We start from the raw sequence: 16,353 nt of genomic DNA on the forward strand, positions 1-16,353 counted from the left end.
CTTCCGCCCGCCTATGAAATACATGAAATAAGCCAATATAATAGAGTCAGAACTCTGAATATGCCTTGTTTTAATTTCAGAATCTAAGTTAATAAGCAAAGAATTCTGATACATCAATACATCACTTTTGAATATTTTATTTTTAAGTCCATATTTTGACTCTGTCTTCTGCTACACAGTGCATAGGAACTGGATCATTGGCTTACGTGTTATATGAAGTCTTTCATCCATCCATCCATCCATCCATTTATATTTCTATCCATCTAAACATATATGTAACGAATGCTTATTATTTTGCAAGGTATGTTAAAGTATAACCATTAAAAATTTAGACAAAAAAAGAGGGTATCTACCCTCAAAGAGCTTCCTTTATAGTTGCAAAGATAAGTGATAGCTATAATAAAGTGTGATAAGACAGGAAAACAGAGAGGGCTATGCGTGTACATTGGAACGGATCTCAATTAGTGTTTGTAGATGAAGGAGAAAGGAATCAGGCAAACCTTCTTAGAGCATGTGTTTTCTGTGTTGAATCTTGATACATGCATAAGAGTCATCCTCTGAATAAAATACTTAGGACATGGTATTCTTGACATAATTACGGGAGCAACACCAAGTATTGCAAGATTCAGGAAACTGCAACTACTTCAGTAATCTCTGAAGCATAAACTGCAAGTTGAGCATAGTGGTAAAAGGGATGATGAACAGGCACAGATAACAAGGGGTCCTACCACTGATTCTAAGGTTTTGAATGAATTACAAAGGGAAAACATGGAGTAGTTTGTTTTAAGTAGGTGTATACCATGTCTGATTTTAAACAAACTAAAAATTCTGGTGACAGGGGTTAATTCAACTCTTAAAAGATTCTTACCACATCCTCATTTTGGAGCGCAGGAATCTCATAATCTGGGCCTTCTAAAATGACTCTTTATCCCCACCCACCAAAACCCATTTCAGAGGATCAGTAAATTCCTCCCTGTGTGGTATCTAGAAAGCAGGGTTGAGTCAGGACAATCAATATGTGGTCCTAACTGTGTTCTTAACTGCTTAGAAAAGTTGAAAACCTTCTGTACTACTGCATTTCATTGCAAACACTGGTTATATTGCTAGAAAAGAATTTTTTTCAGTTGTCCTTGCCATACCTCAATACTAAATTCAAATGTGGAATTTCAAGGTTTGCTACATCCATCTTAAACTCATTTAATTATCTCCCCATTTCATTTTTTCAAATATACAGAAATTTGCGTGCATACATAATTCAATCCCCATTGGAATATAAACCCATCTTCTTTCTGAACTTCCTGTACACAGATTGGCTTGCATTATTTAGACATCATTATATAACTGATCACTGATTATCTTCTACAGGAGATTGGGCTTCTTGAAGATAGTAGTTTTATTTCATTTCACTTTGTATTCCTGGTGTATACTTGGTACATCATTTGATAAACAGTAAGCACTCAGATGGCTGATAAGTGTTTAATTTACAGTTTAATTTATTTCCTTCAAGGCCTGAGACCACTTTGCATTTAATAAATATTTGCTAAATGAGGTATTATATATATATTTTAAAAGCTAAAAATGTAGAAATTAGTTTAAAATAATTTTCAGCACAAAAAAATCTAGGACTGTTATTTAGAGGAGATAAAAATTATAATTATTGACCATAGGTATGGTGAGGTATATTAGAAAAGCAAGGGAGGGACGTTTGGATTAAACACGATTCTACATTTATCTTTATTGCTCTAGTTTGAAATTTTTCATAAACATTTTTTTGAAATGTTTTGGGAACAATAAGGAAAAATGAAGGAATGAAGTTATAAAAAGTGAATATACATACTTTTTAGACCATTAATATTATGAAAGCAAATAAAAATTAAGAGACTCACTTTTCCCAAATAACTAACACTCTAATCCCCAGTCAAATTTAGGGTAAACTATGTGGGACAATTATTGCTGTTGTGTCCTCTTACTTGAGGATTGGATATTGCTTATCTGTTTGGCTATATTAAAGGATGGAATTTCCTTCTGTCTTTACAATCTGTTGGAGAATTGCCTGTGATGCACATCACATTCTGATTTAATGCTTATTCATTAATACAAGTGTTTTCCTTTGTGAAGTTTCCTGGGTTGGTGACATTTTGTTTTTCTCCCAACAATACACAAGTGTATTTTTAATCCTTGAAATTCATAATAACCTGTAATTTTCCTTAATTCTTCCTCACAAATGAACCTGCAGGACCATATCATTTTCTACCCATAATCCTCCACCTTGTTTATTTATCCTCCACTTTTATTAATTACATATTATTCATAGATAGAGCTTTCTTTATTTTTCCCTGAATTTTTCATTTGAAAGATTCTATTTTATACCTTGCATCAGGACAGCATCGATCTACCTATCTACCTACCCACCTATTTACAACTGCCACTCAAAACTATAAGTAAATTGTTATGTGAACCACTGTTTCCAACCAGTGTTTCACACAGCCACGGGGCTGAGGGAGATGGGCAGTCACATGGGTGGAACCCTACGTCCCCTGCTCCTTGTCAAACAGAACTACTTCACTCTTTAATTGTTGTTAATGTTTATTTTTGGGAGAGAGAGAGAGGTACAGTGTGGAGCGAAGAAGGGTCAGAGAGAGAAGAAAGAGAGAGAGAATCCGAAGCAGACTCCAGGCTCCCAACTGTCAGCACAGAGCCCTATGCAGGGATTGAACTTGGAAACTGTGAGATCATGACCTGAGCTGAAGTCAAACACTTAACTGACTGATCCCCCCGGGCACCCCAGAACTATTTCACTCTTAATTATTTCATATATTGGGCTGTCTGAATGTTCCTATGTTATTATATTTTTGAGTGAAGGATCCTTTGCATATAAAAGTGATCTAAGTTTAATCCCAATTATGATAAAAATATTATTCTTAATGTTTTAAAAACATCTCCCTCCCTCAAATCTACTGTGTTTAAAATATTTGTGGGAGAAGCTTAAGAATCCCATCAGGGAACTCAAACAGAGAGCTAGGAGATGGCTGAGTTGGCTTACAGTATGTTTGACTCTTTTCATATGAAAGTTAAGAATGAATAAGCATCATCTTTGAACCACATGATATTTCTGGAATGTGGAAAACACAGACTAAGTCCTTGCTGATAGGACAAAAATAAGAAAATTTGAACTATTTTTATCCTCTGAATTTTTCTTGGGTAGTTTTGAAACATCAAGTCTCAAATAAGAAAATTTGAACTATTTTTATCCTCTGAATTTTTCTTGGGTAGTTTTGAAACATCAAGTCCTTGCTGATAGGACAAAAATAAGAAAATTTGAACTATTTTTATCCTCTGAATTTTTCTTGGGTAGTTTTGAAACATCAAGGCCATATTTACTTGGAATAGTAATCAGAAAAAGAAATAGCTAGAAAATTTAGGTATATAAAATTCTACACATATATTTAAGCAGAGAATTTAGATAAAATGCTCACATTTCATGTTCATACAAAAAGCAGACCGGATTATAACTCTAATAATTTATTCTGAATAAATTTGCAATTTTTCTTTGTGAAATATAACATGTAGGTTTCAACACTGAATAAATATGCAGGACAGCCAAACATGGGTAAATTTTTTTATGCATAAATTTTTTAAAAACCCTTGCCCTAAAAAGAGATATGGGCTTTTCCTGTTTAAGTTCTTTGTTATTCTTGCATATTTTGATTTTAAGTCAGTATATATGTTCTTAAATGTGGTTACAGTTGACAAGTGGAAACTGAATCAGCCGTTATAAAAACACTTTGCCATTTAGCTTATGCTTGTGTAGCATTCTCTTTTTACGAGGTGACGGCTATGCCAATTTTCATGTGTACCTTAAAAATAAATGAGAAGTTACTAAGGAGTTAATGTTACATCCATTATTTAAACTGCTCTGGAAAGCGTTCCAAGAAAACTCTGTGTTCCAGGATTTGTCAAACTGTTTTCCCAAGAACACCATGATATGAAGATAAAAAAATCCCATCATCAAATGGAAAGGGTGCTTTGTATAACTAACTTTTAAAAATGGTAAGATTTATTAAAATATTAAAATTGCCAAGACAATATTCCTTTACCATCTGCATCAGAATCATGTGGGATGCTTGTTAACAATGTATATACCTGCTCTTCCAGAATTAATATTCCATGATGTCTAGGGGGAGAGTTCCTGGAGACTTGATTTTTACTGTTTCCCAGGTGATTATAACGTACTTTAAAGGCAGAATGAGAATCTACAATAAATAAACTTACTGTTTAACTCAAAAGTTCATAAATATATTTGCTTACAGGATAGTTTTTTTTTAAGAACCTGTGAAACTAGTATTCCTTTGATACATTTTGGAAATGTTGCATATTTTCTAATATTTATGTTATTAAATCATGAGAGTACCAATGGTATTTTCCAAAAGTTTTAGTATGTAGCCATTGTAAACATTATTTTATTTTATTTTATTTTATTATTTTTTTAATGTTTATTTATTGAGAGACGGAGAGTGCAAGTGGGGGAGGGGCAGAGAGAGAAGGAAAAACGAAGCCCAAGCAGGCTCCTTGTTGCCAGCACAGAGCCCGAAGTGGGCTTCCATCTCTCAAACCATGAGATCATGACCTCAGCCGAAATCAAGAGTGGGACGCTTAACCCACTGAACCACCCAGGCACTCCATGTGAACATTATTTTTAAAAACATGTTATAAAGAAGAAATTTCAGCCACAGCATCAAAAAGAAGAAATAGTAAGGGCCTACATTTCAGGGTTTTCATATTTCTTTCTTTGGATCTATCAGAACTCTTCTTTCAAATGCAGTCTTACCAGGAAATTAAAAAAAAAGAATATCACTTAAAAAAAGAAAACAATATCTATCTGAACAGAATATTTTCTCCAAAAGTCATCCTGGGTCAGGACACCATGGCACACAGCCTGGAGACCTAAGCTCTACGTCATACCAACCGAGGACACCCACAGTCCGACAAGGTAACTGTCATTTTAATGAACTTCTAAGAAAAAGAAAACAAAGGAATTAAATTCTGCAGACTGAGCCAGCCAGACGCCCCACTTGGTGAGATGTTTACACACAATGTTTACTGATTCTGAACTGTACCCGAGTGCTGAAACCCACAGAAACAGGACACTTTGTGATAGACTTCAAAGGTTTCCTCCTTTTAGATCTAAGAGGAGGGCGCCTGGGTGGCGCAGTCGGTTAAGCGTCCGACTTCAGCCAGGTCACGATCTCGCGGTCTGTGAGTTCGAGCCCCGCGTCAGGCTCTGGGCTGATGGCTCGGAGCCTGGAGCCTGTTTCAGATTCTGTGTCTCCCTCTCTCTCTGCCCCTCCCCCGTTCGTGCTCTGTCTCTCTCTGTCCCAAAAATAAATAAAAAACGTTGAAAAAAAAAAAAAATTAGATCTAAGAGGAAATTGCTTTGTACATGAATTTAATTACAACTCTTTTTTGAAACAATGGTGAGATCACAGGACTAGGGAAGGATGAAGGCACCTGATTAGTTAAGATAGCAATTTCATCATGATATCAGACACTAGGTCATTGTCTTGAGTGTTGTACTTTGTGCATGCGTGTGTGTGTGTGTGTGTGTGTGTGCGCGTGCGCGCGTTTATTTTTGAGAGGCAGAGCATGAGTGGAGGAGCGGCAGAGAGAGGAGGACAGAGGATCCAAAACAGGCTCTGCTCTGACAGCAGCAAGCCCGATGTGGGGCTCAAACTCATGAAATGTGAGATCGTGCCGTGAGCCGAAGTCAGACACTCAACAGGCTGAGCCACCCAGGATCCTCTGAGTGTCCTACTTCTTTTGCATCCTGTGTTTATATCATGCAGTCAAGTTAGAATTTGTTAAAAATCGGTAATTTTACAATCATATAAATAAAATAAATGGTACCCACAATCCCCCATTAGGAGCAGTCATTTTTAGCATATTATAGTTTCTTCCTATTTTATGTCTATGCATTTTACATTGTTGCAATTACACTAAGTAATTACATATCATAATATATATATATAATTTAAATTTTATTATTTACTATTTCCTTATAGTCATTAAGAAATTGTATACCCATTCATTTTATAAATGAATTATATTCCAGTCCAAGAGTATACTGAAATCCTCTACTGAAATATACTGAAATCCTCTACTGTTGAACATAGAAGATATTTCCATTTTCCACAATTGTCAAGTGATACTTCAAGGAATGTCTTTACACATTTTTCAATTATCTTCTTAAGAAGTGGAAGGTGTAAAAAGATTTATATGAGTTTCAAAGCTCATAGAAAATATTTTCAAGTTGAGTTTCAGAATAGTTTATGAAATTTGACTTCCATCATAAATAAACAAAGGTGATCAATTACCATATCTGTGCAATGTTTGAACAGAACTATTTGTAAAATCCTTCTTTAATTTCATAGGTTAAAATTTATTACATTGTTTTAATTCTGCATGATTATATGTCATGTGAATATGTTCAAACCAAATAAGAAGAAATAAAATAGAGCAAATAGCAAATATTCTCCCATTATCACCTTTAATATATCCCAGGCAAGTATTTCAAGATTTTTTAGAAGATGACACAGTGTCAAAGGGGTAAAATTCCTCAGATGTTAAGAAATGTAGAATACTACAAGTATATACTTGTCAAGCTATACTCTCAAAATTAGTTCAATAAAATGACTTGAATTTAAAGCAGTCCTTTGTAGACCTCAAACTATCTAATCATAACACAAGTAACATCTCATAGACCCTTATTTGCTTCTAGGAACCAAGATTCATAGAAATGTACAGACTTCAGGTTCTCTTAGGTATATCTTATCATTTATATACATGCTGAAGAATTAGAAAGACTTTTCTTTATCGTCTTATGATTTTTATTGTTAATATTACTATTCCTTGCCAGGGCACCTGGGTGGCTCAGTCGGTTGAGCGTCTGACTTCAGCTCAGGCCATGATCTCACAGTCTGTGAGTTTGAGCCCTGCGTCAGGCTCTGTGATGACAGCTCAGAACCTGGAGCCTGCTTTGGATTCTGTGTCTCCCTCTCCCTCTGCCCTTCCCCTGCTCATGCTCTGTCTCTCTCTGTCTCAAAAATAAATAAAAACATTAAAAAAATATTAACTATTCCTTGCCAAGCTTTTTGAGGTATTATTTGCTTATCTCTTAAATATCATATTAAAGAGAACTATTAAACTCTTAGCCAAGTTTGAATATGAGCCAATTTAGGTATCCAATTCTAACAGTGGTAGTAAGATTCTTCAGTAGTTGCCAATGCTTAATTTCTGTTTTGTGGACAATGACTGTGTCTGCATCTTTCAAAGCCTGAGGTGTTTCAAATGACTAAAAAGATAGGATCACAGGGGTGCCTGGGTGGCCTAGTCTGTTAAGCATCCGACTTTGGTCATGATCTCACCATTTGTGGGTTTCAGCCCTGCATCAGGCACTGTGCTCCAGATTCTGTGTCTCCCTCTCTCTCTGCCCCTCCCCTGCTCACACTCTGTGTCTTACTCTCTCAGAAATAAATAAACATTAAAAAGAAACTTTAAAAAGATGGAATCACTATCTCATATTTTATCTTGAATAACATAGAAGCTTGTCATAAGACTTGAGGAGGTCAGCACTCTTACCAGAACTGGCGTCTTCCATGCTACCAGGTCTGACACATTTCTCTATATTTTTGCATTGTGCTCTTACTGTTCATTTATATTCATTATTTAGAGGCTCTTTTACTGATATCTGGTTACTCCTTCTAAACCCTCTTATCAGTGATGAAGCACATTGAGTTCCAAATAAGCATAAATGTTTGTATCTTTGCACACAGTAGGAACACTGTTGAATTTTACTTTGAGAAATTATGAAGGAAGTGGTTCATTCTACATATAACATTTCCTTATACACAATATAAGGAAACTCATGTCTATTCAATCTTTGTTTGCCTATAGGAAGAATGGAAAAGTCGTTGAATGGAGTAGGCTTCTCATCTCCCTTTGTACTCTGGTACTGAGGACAGAGCTGAAAAGCCACCTGGTTGAATTGCAACTGAAGTTGATTCTTGGTAACTGTTACACCACAAAAAACACTGCATTTGTTTACAAATGGATGCTACATCCTTATGCTTCCTGCCTTCCACAAAAACAGTAAGAGTTTTGTCAACCCATATGAAATAAGAAATGAGATTAATCTTGGGATCAACTTTTTCCCTCCCTCTAGGTAAGTCCACCGAGAAATGATACGAAGCATCCAAGGGACCATAAAGTTTACCACATTTGGCAAGCATCTTAAAAGAAAAAAAACAGTGCCCAACCTATTATAAAATTTGGGAGAAAAAGCATTTCCTCTATAGAAAGAGTTACATGTACTGCTCTAAAGTTTTGCAGAAAACAGACTCATCTTAATATGTACTGAGATAGAATGAAGTAAAATTCAGAAGTACCTGAAGGGCATCCTGATATTCAGCCTCTCTGCATACTTGCACAGCGTGTCCCATGGAATATGAATTTTAATAAACATGATATCAGGGTTTGCAACAGCTGGCTGCAAAGGATAGAAAGACAGGCACCATTATTTAGAATCAGAGCTGATGATACCGTGCCACAATTTGATTTGAAAGGAAGAAACACCGTCACCTTATCTCCACATAAACCGTTGTCACTGATTTAAAGGGGATTTATACAAATAACAATTCTCAACACAGCAACACCTTCATAAAAATGTAATAATGCCATTGCATGGATACAAGAAATAGTCACCTATGTGAGTTAGTGCATTTTCTTATATTGACTGTTATCAAGATCCAGAATACCCAATCAGAAAAATCTTGAGCCAGTCAGGGATATGAAGGTAGTCTTATTGCAAACTTTATCATGATCCTACTCAGAGGGAATAAAAAACACTGACAGTTTCCACCAGTCATTCATTAATTCATTCACTTATTCTTCTGGCATATTTTATTGAGTCGCTAAATCCTGGGAAAAATGGAATATAAATCATGCAAGTCCATGACCTTAGCTGTCAAATTTGCACACGTACTTTAACCTTTTAATCCATAGAAATTTGGGTGACTTTGATTCAGACAAAAGTTTTTTTTTATATTTTTTAAATGTTTATTTATTTATTTTGAGAGACACAGAGAGAGAGAGAGAGAGAGAGAGAGAGAGAGAGAGAGAAGGGCAGGGAGAGAGGAGAGAGTGAGAGAATCCCAAGAAGGCTCCGCATTGTCAGTGCAGAGTCTGACACGGGGCTTGAACTCATGAACTGTGAGATTATGACCTGAGCTGAAATCAAGAGTCAGATGCTCAACCGACAGAGCCACCCAGGTGCCTCCAGACAAAATTTTTTTTTAATGTTTATTTATTTTTGAGAGAGAGCGAGCACGAGTGGGCGAGAGGTAGAGAGACAGGGAAACAGAATCTGAAGCAGTTTCCAGGATCTGGGGTATGACCTGAGCCGAAACCAAGAGTCCAAGGCTTAACTGACTGAGCCCCAAGCGCCCCTGGTTAACGTTGTTTATTTAAATTTCATCTAGATGGGGCACCTGAGTGGCTCAGTCAGTTAAACATCAGACTTGGGCTCAGATTACGGTTCCTGAGTTCAAGCCCCAGGTCGGGCTGTGTGCTGACAGCTCAGAGCCTGGAGCCTGCTTTGGATTCTGTGTCTCCCTCTCTGCCCCTCTCCCACTCTTTGTCTCTCAAAAATAAATAAACGTTAAAATTTTTTTTAAATAAATGAAAGTAAATAAATTTTATCTAGATGGAACTTCTCAAGAAACATAACAATCTTAAAATCTCAAAAGCATAGAAGAAATTTATCAGTTTAATTTAAAAGCATATATATTTTATAATTAAACTAATGTTTCATATCCATACATTCATGAAGCCCTATGTTTTAGATGTGGCTAATTTCACAAGTTTGCCCAAACAATATTTCAAATGAGTATTACCAATATTAATATAAATAATAATACAAAAAGTATTATTAGACAGCCATGGGATAATCATCAGACTAATACTCATATGTAGGGCATCATTGTCATTGGGCAGACACTTTTACACACTAGCATTTGCTGAAGTTTATTATTCTATGGAGTACTATAAAAAAAAGAGGCAGGGTATTTCATGGCCACAAAAATTTTGAGTTTCTCCCTGGAGGACTTTTGACAAACTTTAATATGCATATACTTGCTAAAAATATCCAAGATGGTGAAAAGTAAACTAAATTTCCAAAATTTTGGAACATGGATTATTTTTTCCCTGATAGCTTATTGAAGTATTTCTATTTTGCTTGCAAATCATCAAGGGAAAAATAGTAAAAGATGCTTGCCCTTAAGTACAGTTTCCAAAGGCTTTTCTTACTTCAAATATGTTTGTTTTAAATATTAGGTAAAGAATGATGGGAATAAAATGGACAATGACAGAAGGAGACATAGTATGTGTCAAATATCAACAGGCCTTTGAATTCAGACCAAGGTCATACACATTAGCTCTGCTTGAGAAAATAATGTGTAGAATTTTTTTAAATGAGTATTAATTTGGGGCACCTGGGTGGGTCAGTCAGTTAAGCCTGTGTGTTAGGCTCAGGTCATGATCTCACGGTTCTTGAGTTTGAACCCCGCATCAGGTGCTGTGCTAACAGACTGGAGTCTGGAGACTTCTTCAGATTTTGTGTCTCCCTCTCTCTCTGCCCCTCCCCTGTTTGTGCTGTGTCTCTCTCTCAAAAATAAATAAACATAAATTTTTTTTTAAGTGAGCATTAATTTATTCAAACAACTATTTGTTTAAAATATGTATTTTTTTTACCCAGCTAGAAAGAGAAAGGAGAACAATTATGATGTTATCTCTAGGTTCTTTTTAGTGACTATTCCAGACTTGGTTGAAAGGTTTCTGTGCAGAAGTGATAGAATCAAGAAAATCTAAGACAGAAAAAGCATAGGCATTTAAATGACTCTTTCATTGAGGCAAGTGAAGAAAGAATTTCATGTTTTATTATAGTTTTTCCTGCTTAAGCCATACAAAAGTTCTTATATTCAAAAGATTCTTCTTTTAAAATTATGGTGTTGGCCACTGGTGTTATATCAACTTGCCTTTCACTTACCAAGCACAATTTAAATTTCTTCAATCCTAATTGCCTACTTAGAAGAAATTACATGGTATGGTAGACAGAACATAGTGTTTGGAATCACAAAGACTTAAGTACAAATTCCATCTTTACCATTTACTTTACTCTGTGAGCTTGAGAAAGTTACCTAACCTCTATGATTCTATTTTCTCTCCTGACAAAGGGAGACGATGATCTTAACTCACAGAGCTGGTGTGAGTGTTATGAAAGACCAGACATAGAAAGTACCCAAGTATAACAGGTTATCTGTTCATTTCCTGTCGAGGTCAGGCTTCTTATATCAGACCCTAACCAAACTAATGGATAATTTCAAAACTTCACTAGAATCTTTGTCCAGCACTCTCTTTTTCTTTTTTTCTTATAAAACACTATCAGATTCATCTTTACCCTTTGGTTTTGTAAGCCTTCAACAGCAGGACTTTCAATTATACAAGTACAAAACCAGTAACCTGTAATTTGGGGAAAACTCTAAAGCAGAGTGACTTGGATCAAGTTATTGAGGAATTAAATATTTTTCGGATAATATCAACTGGGTATAAATTGTAATAAAACGTATTTCTGTAGATTATAGTCTACAGAATCTCTTTGGAAGACATCTCTTCCTTTATATATATTTAAATTGTCCTACACCTGTATGTTACTGCTTTTTCCTTGGGAGAAGTGGGTTGTTTTTCAGCATTTTCCTCAGAATCTGGAAGTGAGGCCTCCATGAAAATGAATGAGTCAGAAAAAAACCAATCTATACAAGACTGACACATTCTACGTGTAGAATGGTTTAAGACTGAATAAAGAAGCCTGTGAGAAATGCACTGCTATTTGATCATTGCATTCCTGCCGGTGCTCCATGTGAGTTTGAAAGCAGGGGTCTCTATTGTTGAACAGACAGCTCCTGGGACAAAAAAAAAGTTTTTCAGGAGCTAGTGCTTATTCTGGTACAAATGGAGATCTCATTCTCCCTCAGAGCATCATGGTCCGTGAAGCCTAGGTATGTTGGTTGCCAGAGTAGAGTCACAGCATGAAGAACGTGTGAGTGACATATGTGTTGGGAGAGGTCTTAGAAGGTTTAACCTCCACAGCAGGAGAGCTTGGGTTTCATACTACCAGATGGTTCCTGATCTGTTTTACCTTACCGAATACACAGCCAGAGTCTGATCACTCTCTACTTCTCCATAGCGCCCACCCTGGTCTATGCCATCATCATCTCTGGCCTGGACTCCTGCAGTGCTGTCCAACAGAGCCTTTGCTCACACATTCTTGCCCCCAATGATCTACTCGTAGCATAATGGTTGGAGTGCTCTGTAAAATGTAACTCAGATCATGGAACTGTTTCATTCCGAGTGAAAGCCAAAGCGCTGTCAGTGACCTACACAGCCCTTTAGAGTCGCACACTCAGTATCTTGCTCACCACCCTCTCCTACTACTTTCCCCCTCACTAACTCTACTATTCTCATTTGGTCACTTGCTACGACTTGCCTGCCCTTGCCTCATCCTTCTTACCTTGTCTAATCTCTTCCCTATAGTATTTATTATCTCCTAATAGCGAGTCTTTTTTTAATGTAAGTGCCATATAAGAAGGGATCTTCATTTTATTTATTTACGTATACCAAGCATCTAGTTCTATGCTGGGCACACAGTAGTCACTCACTAAGCATTTGTTGAATGGATGAATGAGTGAGTTAACTTATTTTGAGTGCACCTTCTATGTAACTTGTACCTAACCCAGAGATGATGGAAACAGAGTGCAAATAAGCCAGAATTATTCTGGAAGCGGTGTTATGTCAAAATTCAAATTAGCATCATGAAGAGCTGGCATAGCACTGATTATTAATTCATTCCTGTCAACCTTTAAGATGTGAAAAAGCCTAATACACTTAAATAAAGGAGATGCTTTAGAGGGATGTTTCTGCATTAACTCTACCATCAATGAGGGAAATGTCAAGCTAAGTGCACATACAGCTAGAACATTTCTAATTTTGTATGTATTAACTTTAAATATAGATAGATCTTTCTCAAGCAGCGTGAACTGTCTTCTTTTATAACTTCCTCAAATTAATTTCTCTTTTGTTATACCTCTACTTAAAACAAAATAAAAGTAGTTCATTTTCTTGCAGCTACTGAGCAGGGGGTTGGTGAAGGGATGGTGTTGCCAGGGAGAAGGATTACTTTCTCCCTTGGAGTCCAAAGCTCCCAATCTGGCACTATTCTGTTTCTCTCTAATGAAGGCAGGCTTTTCAGAGGGAATAACACACCCACCACCTTCACACTTCACATTATTATTTAATTATTTCATCCAGACTTTCCAAGAGGTGGAATAGTCACTCTTCGGAGAAGAGGAAATTTAAACATTGAGTTTTTACAAAGTCACTCTCTGCGAGTTGGTGGCACAGAGCTGAAAGAAAACAGAATGTGGTAGCTCATGCGAGTAAGTCTAAGAAGACGACGAATTGCTCGTATGATCTGGAAATGTACTTGGGACACAAACACAAACCATACACCTATTCATTCATATGGCCTTTGAATATGAATCATTGTCTACTAACGATGGGCTTGTCTAGAAATTGTCCTTATCAACATGTAATATAATGAGGACTTGAAACCTATTCTCTGCCAGACTCAGTGCTTAGCTCTGGTGAATGTAAATTTTAAAAATGGGGACTTGTGAGGTGCCTTGGTGGCTCAGTCAGTTAAGCGTCTGACTTCAGCTCAGGTCATGATCTCACAGTCCGTGAGTTCGAGTGCTGTGTGGAGCCCCGTGTCGGGCTTTGTGCTGACAGCTCAGAGCCTGGAGCCTGCTTCTGATTCTGTGTCTCCTTCTCTCTCTGCCCCTCCCCCACTCACATTCTGTCTCTCTTTCTCTCTCAAAAGTAAACATTAAAAAATTTTTAAAAATATTCCTACTTTTCAGTAACAAGTCTGATACTTGCTGACAGGCTCACAATTTCATTTTCCCTGTCTTCATGTTGTAAGCCCTTTGTTTTCCTTCCCCTCCTGCTTTCCTTCCTGCCTCCACCTTTCTTTCCCGGATCCTCCCACCATCATTTAAGCATCTCATATAAGAAAAAAGGAAGAGAGAAGTGAAACCTCATGAGAGTTCTTTCCCCTCTGTGGACGCTGCTCTTCATCCTCCCATCACAGAGTAAGGTGATGACATTTGCTGCTGCCTATTTTCCTGCAGCCTCATCACTCTTCAACTCACGTTGTCCCTTTTGCTTGTGTGTCGTCTCTCCAGAGAGGTGATTCTCATTGCTTTCGTGCAAGTTCTCCACAACTTCCAATGGAACCAGCCTCTTTCTTGTCTTCCTGGGCTCCTTGGCAGTATTTTACCCCTGCTAACCACTTCTCCCTGTGACTCCTCATCATCTCTGCCTCTTCCACCTCCCTCCAACTCCTGCAAGTGTCTCTTCTTCCCTCCTACCTTTTACAGGCTCACTCCTACACTCCTTTTTTTCCTCATTCTCTCTAGTGGTTTCATCCTCATACATGGCTTATATTACCATTTGCACTCTAAAGACTAAAGCATTTACCTTCGGTTCAGAATCCTCATTGGGCCCTACTACAGATTTCAAACATTTTCTACTTGTATTTGTCAAGGGTCCCTCAATTACTATCTTATGATCTTTACTCCCATAACCCCATCCCACTTTCTCTCCAAATTAGCTCTCTTCTGGTCAACAGTAGAATCATACTGGCTATTCCTTCTGCAGATAGCATTCTGCCTCCTTATCTTCCCATGATGGACTCCTTTTCATTTAGAGCACTTTCTTTCAAATCTCCCATGCTAAAATAACTACCTAGCCACAGTCCTTATATAAATTATTCTGGTTTTTTATTTTGAACACTTTTTTTAATTTTTATTTTTGAGAAAGAGGGAGGGGAAAAGAGACAGCAGTGGAGGGGCAAAGAGAGAGAGAATCCCAAGCACGCTCCACACTCTCAGTGCAGAGTCTGACATGGGGCTTGAACCCATGAACCATGAGATCATGACCTGAGCCGAAGTCGGACACTTAAATAGTTGAGCCGCCCAGACACCCCTAAATTATTGTTTTAATAATAGCCATTTTTCTTGTATGTTTATGGTTTCTCTGCTCCCATGAGAATATTGCCCATTTTTATCTTTGTTCTCAATTATCCCCAGAATGTGGCATATAATAGTTACTTCATAACCAAAACGCTGAGTATCTACATTTTAAGTTCCGTATTTAACAAATTTACTTCTTTCTCTCCTTCTCTAATGTCAGCCATGATGTCTGTACATCCAGTCATGCTCTTCAAATCTATGGTCTTCTCAGCAATCCCAGGTATGTTCTTAGAAAACAAATATGGTCACGATCCTGCCATGCTTAAAATTATTCAGTGGTTTCCCATTTTTCTTAAGAAAATCATCAAAAGTCTACTACTAGAAGTAATTATTTAACCCTCACCATTCTTTCCAAGTTCACCTATTCCCCTCTCATTCTGGTATTGAAAAATGCCAGTATCCTTCTTCCCATTACATGATATTCAATTGATCCTTGTTATGATGGGGTTTGCCATTAATAGATTAAGAGATCCCTAGGTGATTATAATATGCAGTCACTGCTTAAAATCACATCTAGCCCTCTTATTCAACTTATTTTAGGTACTATTCATCTTCAAACCTCAATTCAAAGTTTATTTCTTTAATTTCACTTCTGGTCTTCCCTCATCCTCCAGATGAGATCATTGCCCTTGATATAAATCATTGCAACATCGTTTACTTGTCTTTTAGGTCACTTATCACAGTTTGAAATTATGAAAAGTATCCTCTTAAGGAAGAATTTTAGACATTGTATCCATAAGTAGATATTGAAAGTCATCTTTCAATAATAACAGCTTTATTATGCAAATCAATTTATGGTAGTATCCTTAGCTATGCAAATACTGGTCAAGTGGAAAGAGTGTAACAAGATTTTCTTTTCTTTTCTTTTCTTTTCTTTTCTTTTCTTTTCTTTTTTTTTAATTTACAGCATTTTCCCTTGCTTGGGTAGGCAGAGTTACTTTGAGAGTATTGAATTACATTTCATAGTGCTTTTAGGCCCTTTTTGGAAGGAAGACATACAAATCCCCCAATTCTGTTTCAAAACAATTAACCTCTATTCTGGAGAACTAGGGTAGCCTTAACACTTTCCATTGTCAGGGGGAAAAAAAGTCATTTACCTTAGTGGAGGTAAGTGGGAAGAAAAAGGAAGCAGAGACTGGTAATTTGTGCTCAA

General features: G+C 36.9%; 1 protein-coding gene across 3 annotated transcripts in view; it reads right to left on the reverse strand.

Annotated features, from left to right (window-relative positions):
* The window catches only part of ANO3 (anoctamin 3), a 420,829-nt gene that overhangs the window by 108,228 nt on the left and 296,248 nt on the right, over nucleotides 1-16,353 (reverse strand). For all 3 annotated transcript variants that reach the window (XM_060606231.3, XM_060606232.3, XM_060606233.3), the window contains one exon: nucleotides 8,442-8,542. In XM_060606231.3, the coding sequence (XP_060462214.1) occupies nucleotides 8,442-8,542 (101 nt within the window). The remainder of the gene's footprint in view (nucleotides 1-8,441; nucleotides 8,543-16,353) is intronic.

This window comes from Panthera onca, chromosome D1 (assembly GCF_046562875.1).
Source record: "Panthera onca isolate mPanOnc1 chromosome D1, mPanOnc1 haplotype 2, whole genome shotgun sequence".
Lineage (NCBI taxonomy): Eukaryota > Metazoa > Chordata > Mammalia > Carnivora > Felidae > Panthera > Panthera onca.